The sequence below is a fragment of the Colletotrichum fructicola genome (assembly GCF_000319635.2).
Source record: "Colletotrichum fructicola Nara gc5 chromosome Unknown KSG_Nara_v1_contig06, whole genome shotgun sequence".
NCBI classification, from domain to species: Eukaryota; Fungi; Ascomycota; class Sordariomycetes; order Glomerellales; family Glomerellaceae; genus Colletotrichum; species Colletotrichum fructicola.
This window is the reverse complement of record NW_027094056.1, coordinates 2238099-2254795: the sequence shown is the minus strand read 5'-3', so window position 1 is coordinate 2254795 and position 16697 is coordinate 2238099. Positions and strand designations below refer to the sequence as shown.

The window sequence follows — 16697 nt, the reverse complement described above, 5'->3', positions numbered from 1 at the left end:
CCGTGACGAGACGGAAAATTTTCCCAACGCCTCCTCGCAAGAAGCAGACAAGCCTTCCCAGAGTGCGGCTTGCAACCCGCCAAAGGGACACTGCGGCGGACCCGACGACCCCTGAAAAGCCTCGGCCAAGCCAGGAGACTCATACATCGTCCCTGGGATAGGGGACGCAAAATCCCGTGCGTTGTGTGGTTCACATCTTCTAAGTGCGGGCATTTCTTATTAGGCCGTGGTATTATTCCGTCTCATCATCTAGGCCGTTGATGCCCATATGCTCATAGAGAACGCTCTTATGCGTCCTTCCCTGAAAGCATTCCCGGGAGAACATCATCTCTCATCTACGCCAACTGCCCTAACACCTATAGACGTGGCCAGATTGAACCAAATCGTCAATGCCAAGGTTCCTGGCCAAGCTCTCGCGTGTGGCATCCAAATGCTACAAGTCACCCCTGTTTGGCGGCCAAGCCTGGTATCTTTCGTCCTTCCCACCAACCGTCACCGCATGACATGAAAAAGGTGCAACCGTATCAGTATCCGGAAGCACTCCCAAGTTCCCGAGCCCAGTCCTGCTGCGGCCCCCCTTGAAATCCCCCAAAACGCCATATCCGTCTTTGCATAGACCGCCAGCTCTTGGTGGTCCATGTGATCAATCCCGCCATTTACCCCCTCTTTGTCTACATCATCCTTGACCAGCCATTATAGTACGGGCGACGCTGGAGACAGTCCCCCCATCCGACGGACGACCACCTGCATCTTCTCAATCAGCTCCGGCATCCGATAGGGCTTGACGAGCACGTCGTCACACCCCGCGCTCTTGGCTTGTTGCATCTGCTCCGGCCTGGCGTTGGCGCTGACGGCGATGATGGGAATTCGGCCGCCACTGGCGCAGAACACCTGCCCTTCGCCTTCCAGCTCTCGAATGCGTCTTGTGCATGTCAAGCCGTCCTGGATTGGCATCTCTATGTCCATCAGGATCATGTTGATAGGCACAGGGGGGCCCTGAATGCTCGAGACGCTGCGGCTAAAGTACTCGTGTTCCTCCTGATGCTGCAGCGACGTGGACTGCATGAGCCTTTCCAAAGCTTCGACGCCGTGATTGGCCACATCAACCTGGAAGCCTCGGTCGCAGAGGCCTCTCCTGGTGATCTGCTGATTGATTAGGTTATCCTCCACAACCAGAATGCCATCGAGGCGAGGATCGTGGATGTTTGGCTTTGGTCGTGAGCCAGGTGTCCTCTGGTCGTTTGCGTTGGATTTGGTCCTCGGTGCCGAGAGTGGAGTGCTGGTTGCAGTGGCCGCTGTTGTCATTCTTACAGCCGCGGCCGCGGACTCGGCCTCTCTCCTCGATGCTTCCGACGGGACGTATGCCTCGATGAAGAAGGCAAACGTCGATCCAACACCTGGCAGGCTTGATACGCCGATCGCGCCCCTTTGCAGCTCCGTCAGGCGCCTTGATATGAACAAGCCCAGACCGGAACCGCCGTATTTCACATGTGTACGCGAGCTTGCCTGCACAAACCTGTTGAAGAGGTTCGCCTTCTCATCTTCCGAGAGACCCTGGCCGGTGTCCTTGACCTCAAACATGAGATACACCGGGTCCCTGCGGTCGTCAAGGGCGGGCTGTTCATATTCCGATTCCTCTTTGCATGACCGCGGGATGAAAGTGACCGCAGAATCTTCGTCCGTGGGCCGTGTTCGGGAGGCTTTGATGCTGACTGATACATTCCGAATAGAGCCTGACTTGGTAAACTTGAGGGCGTTGGTGAGTAGATTGATGAGAACTTGCTTGACGCGAGACGGGTCGAGGTCGAGAAAGTTGTAGCCGAGCTCTCGGTAAGACTTATCAACCTTCATTTTGAGGTCGATATCCACGCGACGTGCTTCCACGTCAAACATCTTAATAGCTTCCTCTCCAATTTGTACCGGGTCGACCGTGCAGGGCGTGACAGCCAGCAGCTTCGAGTCCAGCTTCGACATAGTCAGAATGTCGTCCACGATCCGCTTCTGGTGCTGAGCACAGGCAACAATCGTCTCGGCGTTTTCAATGCTGTCGGAAAGCAGCTGTTTCACGTCAAAGTGCCTGTCTCCATCCTCCTCCGTTGATGGCTTGTATTTTGTCACGGGGGTACGCGGGCGTTCAACAAGCTCCTCGCATCTCGCGAGGGAAGCAATGATGGCGTCAGAACAGTGGACAATGGCACTGAGAGGGTTGCGCATTTCGTGAGATGTCATGTCGATGAAGTTGTCCTGCTGCCGCTTCGAGTCGATGGCTTCTTCGGTACGTTGCGTTTCCAGCTCAAGCTGCCATTTTTGCAGAGAAACATCGCTGATGCAGCCAGTAAATGATTGGACGATGCCATCCGAGTTGCTGACTGGCATGAAGGTGGCATTTACCCATCGCGGTGCCGTGATCTGGTTTCCTCCGGCATCGTCAGCTGTCCAAGTGGTTTTCAATCGGATTTCAGCGGTCTGCGGCTTCTTCACGGATACGAGGCGGTTTAAGCTCTCGGTCAGGATCGGGAGGTCCTCCTGGACCACAGACACTTGCCACGGCCTCACTTCGCGTTGCATTGGATCAACCTTCTCGATGCCACACAGCTCGAAGAAAGCATTGTTTGCACCAATCAAACGTCCTGCGGTATCCATGTCAAACATTCCCACTGTTGCCAGCTCAGCCATTCTCTTCAGGTTCTCTGCCTGCTGAGTCCTCCTGGTTGCTTCGTCAGCCGTTCTCTTGTGTGCTGTGACGTCCGTCAGGCAGGTGAAAGTTCGAATAATGGTCCCGTCCATGGAGCGTTCCGCCTTTGCTTGGGCCATGACATACCGCTCCATTTCATCATCGAGGTCGCTGCACAAATCGGCCTTGAATGGTGAGCGGCGCGAGAGGAGTCCGTTGGTGTGCTCAGTTCCTCGTACGCGGAACTCAAACTCAACCTCGTCTTTTGTCCGCAGCTCTTTGTATGCCTCGCGTATCTTTTCTCGATCTCCTTCAAGAACATAAGAGAATGCGCCCCCATCCTCAGCCTGGCTGTCGGGGTAGCCTGTGATGCGATACCAAAGGCCATTGGCGAATGTGATGTTCCCTTGGTGGTCTCCAATAGAGAACCCATTGGGGATGAAGTCGGATACGGTTTGGAACAGCCTTGTATACTCAATGGCCTCCTTTGTTTGGTGAGCAAGCTTTTCTTTCAGCATAGCCTGGTCATAGGCGGCCTGTTCAGCTGCATTTCGTCCCCTTCGCCTTTCTTCCTCCAACAGGACAGTGCATGCTAATGATGTGGTTAGCTTTTGGGCGAGAAGCTGGATATACAGTGTGTAGGCATCGTCATATGGCCGTCGAGGGTTCAGCCCAAGCACGAGCAGCCCCATGACTTCTTCCTCCTTCGTCGGTCGGATGGGCAAGACGATGGCTGCTTCGCACGGGTCCCCAAAACCACGCCACTGCAAGCCCGTCAGCAGCTCCTTCGGCAAGCTGCCGTCGGAGGTGCTGATGATCAGTGGTCCCTGGCTGCGCAACGCTGCACGGTACTGCGAGGCCAGACCCGCGTCTGTTTCCTTTAGACGCAGGTACTCAGGCATGATCGGGTGGTGGGCTGGAACGCCGAGAGCCCCCTCCAAACGGCAGATGTAGTCGAAGTTGTGTCGCGACTCGCTGCCAGATTCCGACGAACCTTCGCGCTCAATCGAATACAGCATAGCGAGCGGGATGTCGTACGCCGGGTCGCATTCTGAAAGCTCTTCGATGAGCTTGCTCCAGTACGATTTGACGTCCTTGGCGGTCACCAGTTCCTCGCCCATGTCGACCAGCATCTGGATTCGCCTGCGGAAAAGGTGGTACATGGTTGTGTCGGATATCAGATGGATGAATCCGAGGCATTCGCTGTTGTGGATGACGGGGACGAGGGACCATTTCAGGTAGGTTTCCAGAGGAGGGCCGTCTCGTTGTTCGACGAAGAAGCAGAACTCCTCCTCGCTGCTTGCCCGGCGACTCTGTCCTGGATTCTCCATCATGCCTCTCAACTGATCCGTGATTTCTGGAAAAACTTCCGTCACAGGACGACCAAGCAGATTGGGGTGCCGCGAGCCGATCATCTCTCCGTATGCCTCATTGTAGACGGTGGTAAACTTGGGTCCCCAGTAGATGGCCGTGGGCTGGGAGTTGCACAAAATCTGGCTGTAAGACTGATGCAGCATGGAAGGCCATCGGTCCATGGGTCCTAATGGAGTTGCGCTCCAGTTGACGCTGTCAACCATATCGAGGAATGGCTCCTGATCCGGCATGAAGTCGGGCAAAACCAACGGAGGCTCGGTAGTTGCTCGAACGATACGAGGATGCGGGAGATCCTCTTCAGATGAGTCTGGTGAAGACATGGACGGAACAGTAGAGGTGTGCGGGTGCAGGATCCCGCTGCTGGATTCTCGTCCTCGCGATCCGTCGAGGCGTATCTTCCTAGGCGGCTCTGTCATGGGCGGGAAGTCGTTGGAGCTCACCACGACCCATTTGGATTGTACAACACTGCGAGTCCAGAAGTGGTTGTTATACAAGAAGGACTGCGGTGGGTTTACGTCCTGTGCGGTGATCCAGTCCCAAAATCTCGTGTGGTCGAGGCTCGATATGGACTGTAACACCTCGAGAAGGGCGGGCTTGCCTGTCAGAGCTGGGTTGTTGTAGACGACCTCGGCGCGAGAGGGATCCTTGAACGAAGCAGCAAGGGCAACAACAAAGCTCGGTCGGGGGTCGGACTCGAGCAGGTCAACGACGCCCACACCGAGGAGCGGGGGAGGATGCATGGCGGCGGGCAGGATGTGAGTCGTCCGCTCAGCCAAGGGATCGGCAAGTGTTGTTGTCAGTATCTGCGTTTTCTCTCATTCTCAACCAATGGGCGTTTTTGGATCAGGTCCTGGACTCAGACCAATAACACTCTTGGGTGTGTTTCTTGTGCTTCTTTGCTTGGCTTCCAAGTCGGTGTCGGTCCCGCCGCTGAAGGTAAGTAAAGTTCGAGTCGGCAGGCGCGATGTGCGAGCAGGGCGAGTCACGGCCTGGGGGGGATTTTGTTTCTCGATGCAAGAGAGGAGATGCGGGAGACGCGCAAGGCAGGTGGACGAGAGAAAAAGCGCCAGAAGCGAGCCGGGGTGGTGTGCGCAAAGTGGCGCAAAGTGGATGAGGCAGACGAGGGTGCCAATATGGTCGGTCCGGAAGCTGCGATTCTGCTTTGCCGGGTGGAGACGAGCGCGCACCGCGGCACACCCAGCCTGTTGTTTCCTGGCCGGGGGTTGACGTTGAGCTTCAAAGCCGGTAAATTTAGGGCGGGTCAGGACCAAGTAAAGTACTGAGCAGGCTGCAGGATCCCCGGCCAACCTTGTCGGATCAACTGGACGCGCGGGATGTTCGCCGTGAGATGCGCTGTTGTCTTTTGGAGTTGTGGTTGTTGTGGTTGTGGAAATCTGCAGTGCTGGATGTGGATATCGGACCTTGGCCGACGTCGCCTTGGGTTGCGACAGAGTGAATCCGGAGGAGGATGGAGAGGAGTAGACAAGAAGAATGCGAGTAGAGAACTTTTTTTCTGCTTCTGTCTGGGAAGGCCTGCGCGTGGAATGATGGAAATATCCAAGGATGCAAGCGTCCCGTCTCGTATGTGGGAGAAAAGACGAGGTGACAACCAGGCGGGAGCGGGAGAGGTAAGACGTGGGAGACGGTCGAGGAGAGGACAGGCCAGGACGGAGGAGAACGACCGTTCTCGGGGTCGGTTTGGGGGCTGAAGGAACGGCGTCGCAATGTGGCTTGTTACGCAGATGGCGGTCTTGTCCAAAATAAATTTCGACCTTTTGGTTGGTGATCTTTGTTTTTTCTGTCTTTTTCGAGACGACGGCGACCGTGACTCTGACTCCCCCGTGTCGATCCCTCTGCTTTGTCGTCCAAGAGCGGCCAGGGCAGACCTTATTTCTGGTGGCACCGTACCTACGAATACGCACTTGTGCGGTGGTCACCTCCGTTGGATGTCGGGGGTCGGGGAGATTGGAAGCTCAAGGTGACAATGGAGGTGATAAAAAAAGCAGAGAGATGGCCGTAGCTTACGGAGTCTGGTCCTAGGGCAGGTGGAAGCCGGGGTTGTTGGGTGGGCATGGGACTGGGGTGGAAGAAACTGAGGTGGGCGGGCTGGGCGGGAAGCAGACCGCAGCGATCACCGGTGACGACAACGGGAAGTGACAGACAGGAACAGACTGAACGGGAGGCATGTCTCTGCTATCGTGACTGACCAGACGGAGCTTTAGCTAAGGTAATCGACCTAGGTAGGTAGCTACAAAAGAGGACGCAAAGCCTCGGGAAACGCACTGGAAACGTCTCTAGTCGATCAAGACTTGACTTGAATAAGCGAGGGGCTGCGGTGGTAGTAGGTGGTTTTGAACGGCCTATTGCTGTAGTGCTTCCGTCGCTTTCCCCTTTTCGATGGCGCGTCTCAGCCCTCGTCGACGGCAGCAGCGTCTCTCTCTCCCTCTGCCTCTGCTAAGGTAATGCTAAGGGCCAATGGCAGGGACGGCGGTGACGGCAGCGTGATAGGCAGGCAAAGAGGTGAGAGATCGTGATCGAGCGGACCAAAGCCACGCAGCACACCGCGCACATCACACAGGCCGGGCACACAGACCAACAACACAAATACCATGTAGGCAGGCACACCCACACGGTACGGGGACACGGCTCCCGGAATCCTAGAATCGGGACTCGGTGAGCAAGGCAGACTCTGTCAGGTCTCTGTGTCTCTCTCTCTCCATTGTACCCATCTATTTTTTGCTGCTTTTTCTGCCTGCTGCAAGTCAAGTCTGCTCGCTGCCAACATCGCATCCCCGCAACGCAGATTAATGGTGAGATGATGTGGGATTCGGCGTGGTACCCGAGGTTTGGAAATGTTCCAAATTGGTCCAATGTGTCCAGTGTCCCGGCGTCTCTGCCAGGAAAATGGAACCGCAACCTGCAAACCTAGAGGCTACCTAGGCAATGTAGTGCGCACCGCAACCCGGCACGGGGGCAGGCAAAAAAGTGGACGGGGAAAAGCGCACTTGTCCCACCCGCCGCGAGCAAGGAATTCGCATCGTGCAGCCAATCATGCTCCCCCAGCGTGGTATCGTGGCGTCCACCCCCTGGATCATGGATGTCTCTAAAAGCTTCGATGAGAGGGGTCCAGCGCACCATTGGAATCAACCAAGACGCCATGCGCCGTAAAGAGCTTTTTGCGTGAATCCGGCGGTGTTGAATAGATCGCTCCGTGCCTCTTCTGACCATTCTCTCTCTTTACTTGTATTAAATATCTCTCTTCACAAAACTGTAGCGTTCTCTAGTAGGACATCGGCTAGGTAGCACCGGCGCCGTTCATTTGCCAGTGACGTTATTGCCCCACGTCATCCCGACTTCACACGTGGAGTAGCAATAAGTCCTCCGTTATCCCCCCTTGTCCAACCTTTTCCCACCACTCCCCGGTCCCCGCGACCTGTCTTTTTTTCTCTTCCTCTTCTCCTCAACTCATTACGGCAAACCAGGGCCAGGCTAAGCTCGGTTCCCGTCTCCTCCACCACTAACAAGCCTCATCCAATATTTTCATCTTGTCCGTAATTGTGCCTCAGCCTCACGCGGCTGAAAACATAGGAGAGACACTGATGGGATGCGGTCGGACGTTGTCGTCACATCTGCCTTCCGCTCCCGAAATGCGTGTGATGTAAGCCCCAAGTGGCCTCTGCGCTCGTGACGTCACCTCCCCCCTAAACAGCATCCCCCCTGTTTCCCAACGTGGAAGGAGAGCGGGAAGGAAAAAAAACCAGAGTTGAGGTGCCGGCTGCAGTCGTCTCTTTAGCCAATCAGAACCTCGAGCCCGGCTGCTCACCGACACGACTTCCATGGCCAATCGCACACCGGCCGGGAGCAAGCTCCGGAAGGTCAAAGACCGCACTCGACGCTAACATCCTACGACCGCCCAACCGACTTGTTATTGTTGGTTTTGCTCCCCTCGCAAAAGTTGGCCGAAAAAGGGACCACACACTCCCCATCCATCTAAAGCATATGAAACTAGCATCGAATCGATCGGCAGAATCCGCCCAGTCGGCCAAGAAACACCCTTCCCATCTCCACTATCCATCTCATGTGGCCCGTTGATGGTGTGTTTCCCGCGATATGAACACGACTCGAGTTCTCCATGTCAGGAACATTTCAACCGAAATGTCGCAGGTGTGAGGAGGGCACCATGTCCTGGCTATTTCGTTCAACGGCCCAATCACGGACTGTGGAATACAGAGTCCCTAAGAATGACGTTACACAGAATGCCAATTAGGATATCTTACTACTGCAAGGCATTGAACGTCATCCAAGCCGGGGAACCACTTGACGTCTCACAAAGGGCCTGACGAGGAATAATGAGTCTCATTTCAAGAGATGACCAAGCCCCCTTCAGCCAGCCACATGGCTTCTCAGGACAGCATTTCGACCATGTGCTTCTTTCCCCCACCGTATCGGCATTCTCATAAACCTGGATGCCACTCCATGCAGATTGAAAGCATCATGACTCGGGGGATGGGAATTCGGGTTTACATAAATGAGACAGATGCTGGCGTGGGGTTTTCTCGTCGCAAGAATTTTCAAGTCTCACCTGCACATCAGAACCGTCCCGGTTTGTAGTGCGTATCGTACCAGAGTGTCTCACCCAAAAATGGCAGCATCGAGAACCATCGGATTTGGGGCCCGGCTCCGGTGCCATGGATTATATCGCACGATGTCTTCGTCGCTGAAGTCGTTCAATATCACGGTCCAGAGATTGTCTGCAAGATGTGATGTTTATTCGGTGCCTGGTACTCAATATGTGAGTTGATTTATCCCGTTCATCTGAGATGAATCGATTTTTCATCCAAAATGAGGTGCATATATCTATGTTCTTCACACTCGGGTTCACTGTATGCCACCCCATATTATAAATTGTCCATCTCGTGACCTACTGAGTTTCCAAGTCTTACGTTGTTGCTATAGTTACAATCGCAGCCTTGGTAGTCACAAGACAGCCTCGGGAGACCTCGCATGACCAAGCCTCGAGCATATCTCAGGCCTTCGAAGGGAAGTTTTTGTTAGTTTCACATACGACTGTCTCGCGTCTGTAATGAGATACACCAGGTCACGGGTATAGCTCCGACCTGAAACGCAAGCCATCGCCCGCAACTGACTCACTGTGAGGCGTTTGGGTGTGAGCTCAGCTCGGGCATGTCTTCGGTCTATCATCTAAGAACCAAGGTATAGAAGGCTGTTCTGCATCTTGCACTTCCCAACGTCTCAATCCCCCAGCATATCCGTAAAACAAGTATAATCGCAGGTTTCGGTCCCCGTCCCCTTAAACGCCTCATCCTACCCTGCAACGCTCTAGAATGACACGAGTACCTTCTCGACGCTACATGCTGCCGTTACAGGCGTGCTGAGCTGACAAACTTCAGCTCTGACAAGAGCATATGTGTGTTCTCTCGCTGGAATCCAACCCCCTTCATTGCGCCGCAACCAAGCTCATGTAGATACCCCACACGACACCAGCCAACGCACCAACCAAGTTCCTCCCCTCAATGCTCTTGATGAACACAAAGTTGATAAAGCTGACCATCGGCCAGAGCTTCAGCCCGGCGACGAAGATGGGCCAGAAGTCGTCCTTGGCCCTGGCGACGACGGACTGCCAGTCGACCTTGCTGTAGTCGACGGCGCCGCGCGAGACGAGGAACTTGGCCGAGGCGGACGCGTGGGCGAGGTGCTCCGGGCGCGCCATGGCGGCCTGGATGCTGCCGACGAACATGCTGAAGGCCAGGGTGTTGAGGGCGGCGCCGACGGTCTGGTCGAGGAGGAGCTTGACGACGGTGTTGCGGATGTTGAGCTTGGGCTCGACGAGCTTGTTGTCGCGGGCCTCGCGGTCGAGTTCCTTCTCGTCGTTGGCGGCCGCGGAGGCGATGGCGTCCTTGGTGGGGGAGACGTGGTAGGCTGGGAAGCTCTGCTCGAGGAGATCTTGCCTGTGACATTGTCAGAAGTCTGAGAAGGGGGGGGTGGGTAGTATGAGAAAACTCACCACATGAAGTTCGGCGGCGTGCACACCACCGCGTTCATGATGAACTGGACGACGGGAACCCAGTCGATGACGAGTTGGCTCTGGTCACATTAATCAGCACTGAAAACGCAGGCTCAGACGCCCTTGAAATGATAGCTTCGCATCGCGGCACGATGCGGGTGAGTCCCAATGCGGATTTCATACATCGGTACGATAGGCCGTCAGTGCCTGCGCCAACAAATTTGAGGTACCGGCGAGGACTGCGGACTGCAGCGTCGCATTCACAATTGGAGGAAGAGCCATGGTTGCGACGCGAGTGTGCAGCTATTCCGAGGCTGTGAGAGTGGTCTTTCTTGGTGAATAATTGAAGTTGATAAGAACCGGTGTCAATATGCAGCCGGCCCGGTTCACGTTTCTCGGTTTCTGATGACGTCGTTGATAAGCGTCGAGACACAAGAAGTGTGTAAACCCGAAATGCTTGTGAGGCAGTCGTTTTTAAAGAGCAAAAAGCGAGGCGAGGTTGGACAGATTGTGGTCAAGAGGTTCCCGTGGGAAGTCTATGTACTCGCGCCAGCAGGACCAACCACAGGGAAGACGGGATCTAGGACCGGAAGTCGAGCATTTGGCGGGGTGAGGGAGGACAACGTGCCCCGGTTTGTGGAGTTGGCCGGCCGAAGTTCGGGCTGGCGAATGGGGGGCATGAGCTACGCCCAATTGCGGGGCGATTGTGACAGCTATCCGAGTCAAGCTTACAAACAAACAGCTTGAAGAATAAGCTTGACGTGTCAAGCTACGCCTTTGGCCTACCGCGCGGCTGCCTGTCGGGTGTACGCCCTTGTCCAGGGCACTTGCATGACCTTCTGGCCACGATATTCAATGCGACCCTGCGATGCAGATCACCAAGACTTGCATTGAACGTAGATTTCGGCTTTGAATAGTATTGTTTTTAAGTACCTGTGTCGCGGCCTGTTCCTGGGCATGACGACCCTTATGCTGCAGGGAATGAGCTCTTGGTCATCCCTCAGCGTGGCACAAGGCCTTCCCCGACGCGACGAACATCTATGAGAACACCAAACAAACACCTGCGCGCTCAACAAAGTGACGTGTCGCATAATCGTACAGCTCAGCCTGGCATGTCGGGTCGCATCGGCCATAGCCATGCGCCTCCTATGGCCGGCAAATCCCTTCCTCTATGTGTCTTCTTTCCCATGCTCCCTGGCGCACCTTGACTCCTTTCCATGACACCTTTTTGACGTGGTCCTTCTGAGTTCCGGATGAACTGCGTGACGTGGATTTAAGGTCTAGACAGGATCCACATAAAGAGCAGCTGGACGATGTATGAATAGAAAAACAGAAACTGTGTCCTCTGGTTTCGCTTCGCCCGGGAATCGCCAGTCTGCATAGGACCGGCACCATTCGCCGAGTTCTCAGGAAGCAGGACGTATTTCAAAGAGCGCATCTAAAGGTGTTGTTAGTCCTCATGTCCATCAGTAGAGAGCTTGGTTTACGCACCAGGAACAGGGAGTTGGCCAGGAAGGTGTAAATGAACACCGACCACCCGACCCAGCCGCCGGTGCCCTGGCCCCCGTTAAAGATCTCCGCCACGGCAACGGTCACAATAATGCCGACAAACTTGTAGCCAGAGTACGCGATCAGGTCGTAGAGCTGCGAATCGTTCGAAATGCCCAACAGATAGCAACCCAGCTTGAGGCCCAAAATCTCAGCCACCACGATGACAAGGGCCGTTGACGCCGTGTATCCAAGGAGCTCCGGCTGGAACTGTCCACGGAGACCGGCGATGAGGGTGGACAGGAGGATGTATGTCACAACCGCCATGACGGGGATGTACATGTCGGGGCTGTTGATGTCGTCGCGCGGCGGCAGGTACCAACCCTCCTGGCCGCTGGGTCCCACGGACTGCTTGCGCGACCATGGCTTGTGCCTCCAGGGGAAGAGGACGAGGAATAGCTTGTTGATGACATAGGAGTTGGAGACGTTGAAGTAGTGCTTCAGGGCATTTACGTTGACGTATCGGTTAAACTAGTAGCGGTTAGCTCTGGGGTCTGTTGCAACTGTCACGAGGCTTCGCGACGTGTACTCTCGATGCCAAGGGCTGAGAATCAACATACGTTCTGTTCCATGTACTCCTGACCATGCTTGAAGGCCGTCTGTCCGAATTGTGCTGCAACTTGCGCCGTAGGGTCATTCATGAACTGTCCGTATGCGCCAAAGACGTTTCCGCTTGAGCCGCCCTGCTGCTGGTACGGGCTGCCGTAGCTTTGCTGCGATTGCGTTTGCGACACTGGGGGAGGCGGCGAGCGCAGCTGGGGAACGGTCGAGACATGCTGGGGTACGGGGTGGTGCAGAGGAGGCGACTGGCCGTATGTTTGAGGGCGCTGCATGATGGGCTAGCTGTTGGGCAATCGATGCAATAATCTGCTTGGTGTACGGGCGAAAACTCGTTCGATTTTCGAGGGAGAAGACCGCGGATTCGAGTCGAGCAGTTGCGTTGTCGCGGGCTTGCAAGTGGGATGCCTCCCTTTTGGAAGTCGTCTGTGATGGGGGGGCGCAGGCAAGGTTGTGGATGGAGCTGCAGCGGTACCTTATGGAAATGTGTTTACTTCAGCGCATGTCATCGGCGTGGGCCCGTTTGGGAGCTCTGATATTCGCACCGTTCTGATATGACAATTTCTCGCGTCTGTACAGTGCCACAGGCTCGTTACGGATTATCCCAACCTCCGAGGGCTTATCGATACCTTAGGGGTCCATCAATTGCGAAAGCTATCGGCCGACCCGTCTTATCGGTCCCCGTCTGCGCCACAGGCCAACTTTCTGGATCGCCTAGGAAGTTCGCCTCCAACTCAGCTTCCCCCTCTCCCTCTACCTGTCGCCAGTCGCCCAATTGCCAGATTACGCCGCGATCTCAGGAACAGAAGTTTGCGAACCATCATGTTGGACACTTTCGAAATCCTGACCACATCAGGTGTGGTCCTTTGGTCAAGGACATATGCGCCGGTCAACCCGTCCGTCATCAACAACTTCATTTCCGATGTCTTCATCGAGGAAAAGGCCGGCGCTGCGTCGAGCCAGTCTGCTGCCAGCAACCCACCGTACAAGCGCGACCAGCACACCCTTCGGTATACCTTCGTCAAAGAACTAGGTGTCATCTTTGTGGTCAGAACTCTTGATGTCCCCAGGCGACGAACGACATGCTGACATAACCGCGCGCGGGCAGGCCGTCTACAGATCTCTACTTCACCTGTCGTGGATTGACAAGCTGGTCGACAACATTAAGACGATTTTCGTGGATCTGTACGGCGAACAACTGACGAAGCCTCACACAACACTGGTGGAGTGTACCAAGTTCGACGAATACTTCGACCAGCAGATGCGCGAGCTGGAAACGACAGGCCCCAAGGGTGACTCCAACATCTCGGACGCCGACTTTGCTAAGGAGGACGAGACACTTTCTGGAAACCTCGGCGATGAGCCTCCACTTCCCTCTGGTCTTCATTACAGGGGTAAGCAAATGGCCTACATACCCCTATTTCCCGCGGGGTAACACAAAGCTAAATACATACTCTAGGACGTGGTATCAACGGCGCAAACGGCGGCGCTTCCACAAACGAATCGACCCCGATTATTACGCCGAACACGTCCCGACCCTCGACTCCTGGTGTCGTGGTCGGCAAGCCTGGCCCTGCCGCGAAAATGTCCCGTCGTGCCCGCAAGGCGCAAAACCCAGGAGCTGTCGCTGCTTCCTCCGGTGACGAATCCTCTGGCAGAAGGCCCCGGCCAGCAACCCGATCTTCGACGAAGAAAGGCCGCAAGTGGGATGCTGATGGTTTGGCGGATGAGGAAGACGATGTCCAGCTTGACTACTCGGCTGCTCCGAGATCGGCAACTAGTGACTCCGAGGCCGAGGGGACTGCCGCGCGCTCCTCCGCTCTTGAGCATGTCGACGCCTCGACATGGGGCAACAAGACTTCCAAGGGCCAGTTCATCCTTAAGGATCTCGACGACGAAGTCCACAACATTCTCGCATCCGCGCAGTCCAAGACGGACTCTTCGACCGAAGCTTCGAGCGGACTTATCGGCTCCGGACTCAGCACGATCGGAGGCCTGTTCCGCAATGTTGTGGGAGGCAAGACTCTTACGAAGGCCGACCTCGACAAGGCAATGAAGGGCATGGAGGAGCACCTTCTCAAGAAGAATGTCGCGCGCGAGGCCGCAATCCGCCTGTGTGAGGGCGTCGAAAAGGAACTACTTGGTGTGAAGACAGGCAGCTTCGAGAGCATTAACATCAAGATCCAGTCCGCAATGGAGGCTTCCTTGACCAAGATGCTCACCCCTACTTCTTCTCTCGACCTGCTCCGCGAGATTGATGCCATCACCGCCCCGCCCGCGACCACACTGCGTAAAGCTCGCCCCTACGTCATCTCTATTGTTGGCGTCAACGGCGTTGGAAAGTCCACCAACCTGTCGAAGATTTGCTTCTTCCTCCTCCAGAATAAGTACAAGGTCCTCATTGCTGCTGGAGATACCTTCCGTTCTGGCGCCGTTGAGCAACTGGCAGTCCACGTCCGCAACCTGAAGGAACTAACTTCCCGTGAGGGAGGCCGCGTTGAGCTGTACCAGAAGGGTTACGGCAAGGACGCCGCCACTGTCGCTCGCGACGCTGTCTCTTTTGCAGGTCAGGAAGGTTTCGATGTCGTCCTCATCGATACCGCTGGACGCAGACACAACGATCAACGTCTTATGTCTTCTCTGGAGAAGTTTGCCAAATTCGCTCAACCCGATAAGATTCTCATGGTTGGAGAGGTGAGAGCCCTTTGCCACTAAAAATATTTGCAATCGTATAACTGACAATGTGAAAAGGCCCTTGTCGGAACCGACTCCGTAGCGCAAGCGCGCAACTTCAACGCCGCCTTTGGCGCTGTTCGCTCCCTCGATGGATTCATCATCTCAAAGTGCGATACCGTGGGCAACATGGTTGGCACTCTTGTCAGTCTTGTTCACGCAACTAACGTCCCTGTCCTATTTGTCGGCGTTGGTCAGCACTACTCCGACTTGAGGAATTTCTCTGTGAAATGGGCCGTCGAGAAGCTACTAAGCAGCTCTTGATTCAAGAAGTGGTAATGAGATATAATTTTATACGTCTTTCTAATACGAATTCAATGAGATCAACACGGTTTCTTCTGGCGGAGACCTAATGATACCCCGAACAACTGAGCCCTCGCGCCTTGCGATTTATGCAATTGTGAAATCCCGCAGTGAGGTCACCAAACATACATGCGCTAACTCTAAACTTAACCCCGGTTATCATCAGTCATATTCGCAAACCAAAATCCCGATCTTCTCGTAGGACGGCAGAGAGCTTTCGCCGTATAGGTATGAAATATGAAAATAATCGCCGAACACAGCATCTGATCCGTCCAATGCGCCATTGACTCTCCACACGGGATTTGACGGTTCAAGGCCGTCGCGATATTCACAGTAGTCCTGGGGATTTTCTCTCGGCACAGCGTAGTACTTGCACCCTTGGCCCTCGAAGACGAACTGCTCTTCGGAATCCGAGTTCCAAAGTATGGCTCGTTTCTCCGGGTCAGACACACAAGCCTTCAAGCGTAACCTGTAGTCCACCACCCACAGGTACAAGAACGACCTTCCTGGGCACCAGATGGCCTGTGAGATTTCCCGATACGCTCGATACTCCGTGTTCGTAATTTTGGCGTTGTTCCTGCACTGTTTAACCCCTTCCACACTCCATTGTGGATCGAACTCGACTGCAACGTGAGTGACCCCATTGTATCCAAATTTCGGGGAGTCGAAGGGCGCGTTCTGCAAAGTAGAGGAAAGAATGCCTACGTCCCCGAAATCCTCGAAACGTCGGAGCACAAAGAGGTCGCGCAGCGGGAGAACCGTCAGGTGTACAGGGCTGCCGTCACCATTTGCCGCAGAGAACGTCACAGGGAAGTCCTTGCGGTCTTCTCCGTGCGAGTGCCAGGTAGAAAAGGCTCTAGGGCGGTTGATTTTCTGAATTGAGTCCTGTCTGAGCCGGTCGTATCCCTTGTAGATGGCCTTGTAGGAGTCTCTACAGGCGGTCCAGAGACCAAAGTCGGCAGCGTATGTGGATGGGTTACCAACATTCCACGACGGCAGCGATGTGTCGTTTTTCGATGTCGGTGCGCTAAGTATAAGGGGGAAATTGCTGCGATTCGAAAAGTAATCCGCCTGCTGAACGACAAGATGGTCTCTGAACTTTTCGTCGGAATGTACAGGGTTGAAGACGGTGAAGAAGTGGACGCCGGCGTGATCTGGGCTGATGGGGCGGACGGCGTCGCTCCAGATTTGGTCTCGAAGCTCCTGGGGGAGCTTGGGGAATTGAGGGAATGATTGCGTAGACATGTTTATGTACGCCGAGTGAAACTCTTGGTATGTTACTACTTTCAACGGGGTCAAGAACGAGACATGAATATGCAAACTTGGAATAAGAGAGAGAGGAAAACTTTGAGAAGTCTCAAAGTTTATGACGACATAAGGGTGTTTACGAATTTCTGGAGGCCCTGAGCCGTAAAGGTGTCCAGCGAGAAAAAAAGTGCACCAAGCCAATAAGCTTTCGTAATACACGATGAGATGATTGCA

General features: G+C 54.8%; 5 protein-coding genes across 5 annotated transcripts; 1 reads left to right on the top strand and 4 right to left on the bottom strand.

The window, feature by feature from the left end:
• Window positions 1–693: 693 nt before the first annotated feature.
• Window positions 694–4788, bottom strand: dhkK-0 (Hybrid signal transduction histidine kinase K; the record flags this gene model as incomplete). Its single annotated transcript, XM_032020086.1, has 1 exon — window positions 694–4788. One exon carries the CDS (start codon window positions 4786–4788, stop codon window positions 694–696), a length of 4095 nt encoding a protein of 1364 aa, XP_031892756.1.
• Window positions 4789–9506: 4718 nt separating this feature from the next.
• Window positions 9507–10355, bottom strand: CGGC5_v010909 (PXMP2/4 family protein 3; the record flags this gene model as incomplete). Its single annotated transcript, XM_032020097.1, has 3 exons — window positions 9507–10017; window positions 10074–10153; window positions 10257–10355. The coding sequence occupies 3 exons, from the start codon at window positions 10353–10355 to the stop codon at window positions 9507–9509; spliced, it is 690 nt and encodes a 229-aa protein (XP_031892761.1).
• A 991-nt stretch (window positions 10356–11346) lies between these two features.
• Window positions 11347–12454, bottom strand: hrf1 (Protein transport protein yif1; the record flags this gene model as incomplete). The annotated part of the gene is made up of 3 exons (XM_032020108.1): window positions 11347–11511; window positions 11565–12092; window positions 12182–12454. 3 exons carry the CDS (start codon window positions 12452–12454, stop codon window positions 11347–11349), a joined length of 966 nt encoding a protein of 321 aa, XP_031892760.1.
• A 547-nt stretch (window positions 12455–13001) lies between these two features.
• CGGC5_v010907 (Signal recognition particle receptor subunit alpha-like protein) lies at window positions 13002–15176 on the top strand (the record flags this gene model as incomplete). Its single annotated transcript, XM_032020120.1, has 4 exons — window positions 13002–13226; window positions 13288–13573; window positions 13639–14873; window positions 14931–15176. The coding sequence occupies 4 exons, from the start codon at window positions 13002–13004 to the stop codon at window positions 15174–15176; spliced, it is 1992 nt and encodes a 663-aa protein (XP_031892496.1).
• A 201-nt stretch (window positions 15177–15377) lies between these two features.
• Window positions 15378–16460, bottom strand: CGGC5_v010906 (uncharacterized protein; the record flags this gene model as incomplete). The annotated part of the gene is made up of 1 exon (XM_032020131.1): window positions 15378–16460. The coding sequence occupies one exon, from the start codon at window positions 16458–16460 to the stop codon at window positions 15378–15380; it is 1083 nt and encodes a 360-aa protein (XP_031892497.1).
• Window positions 16461–16697: the final 237 nt, after the last annotated feature.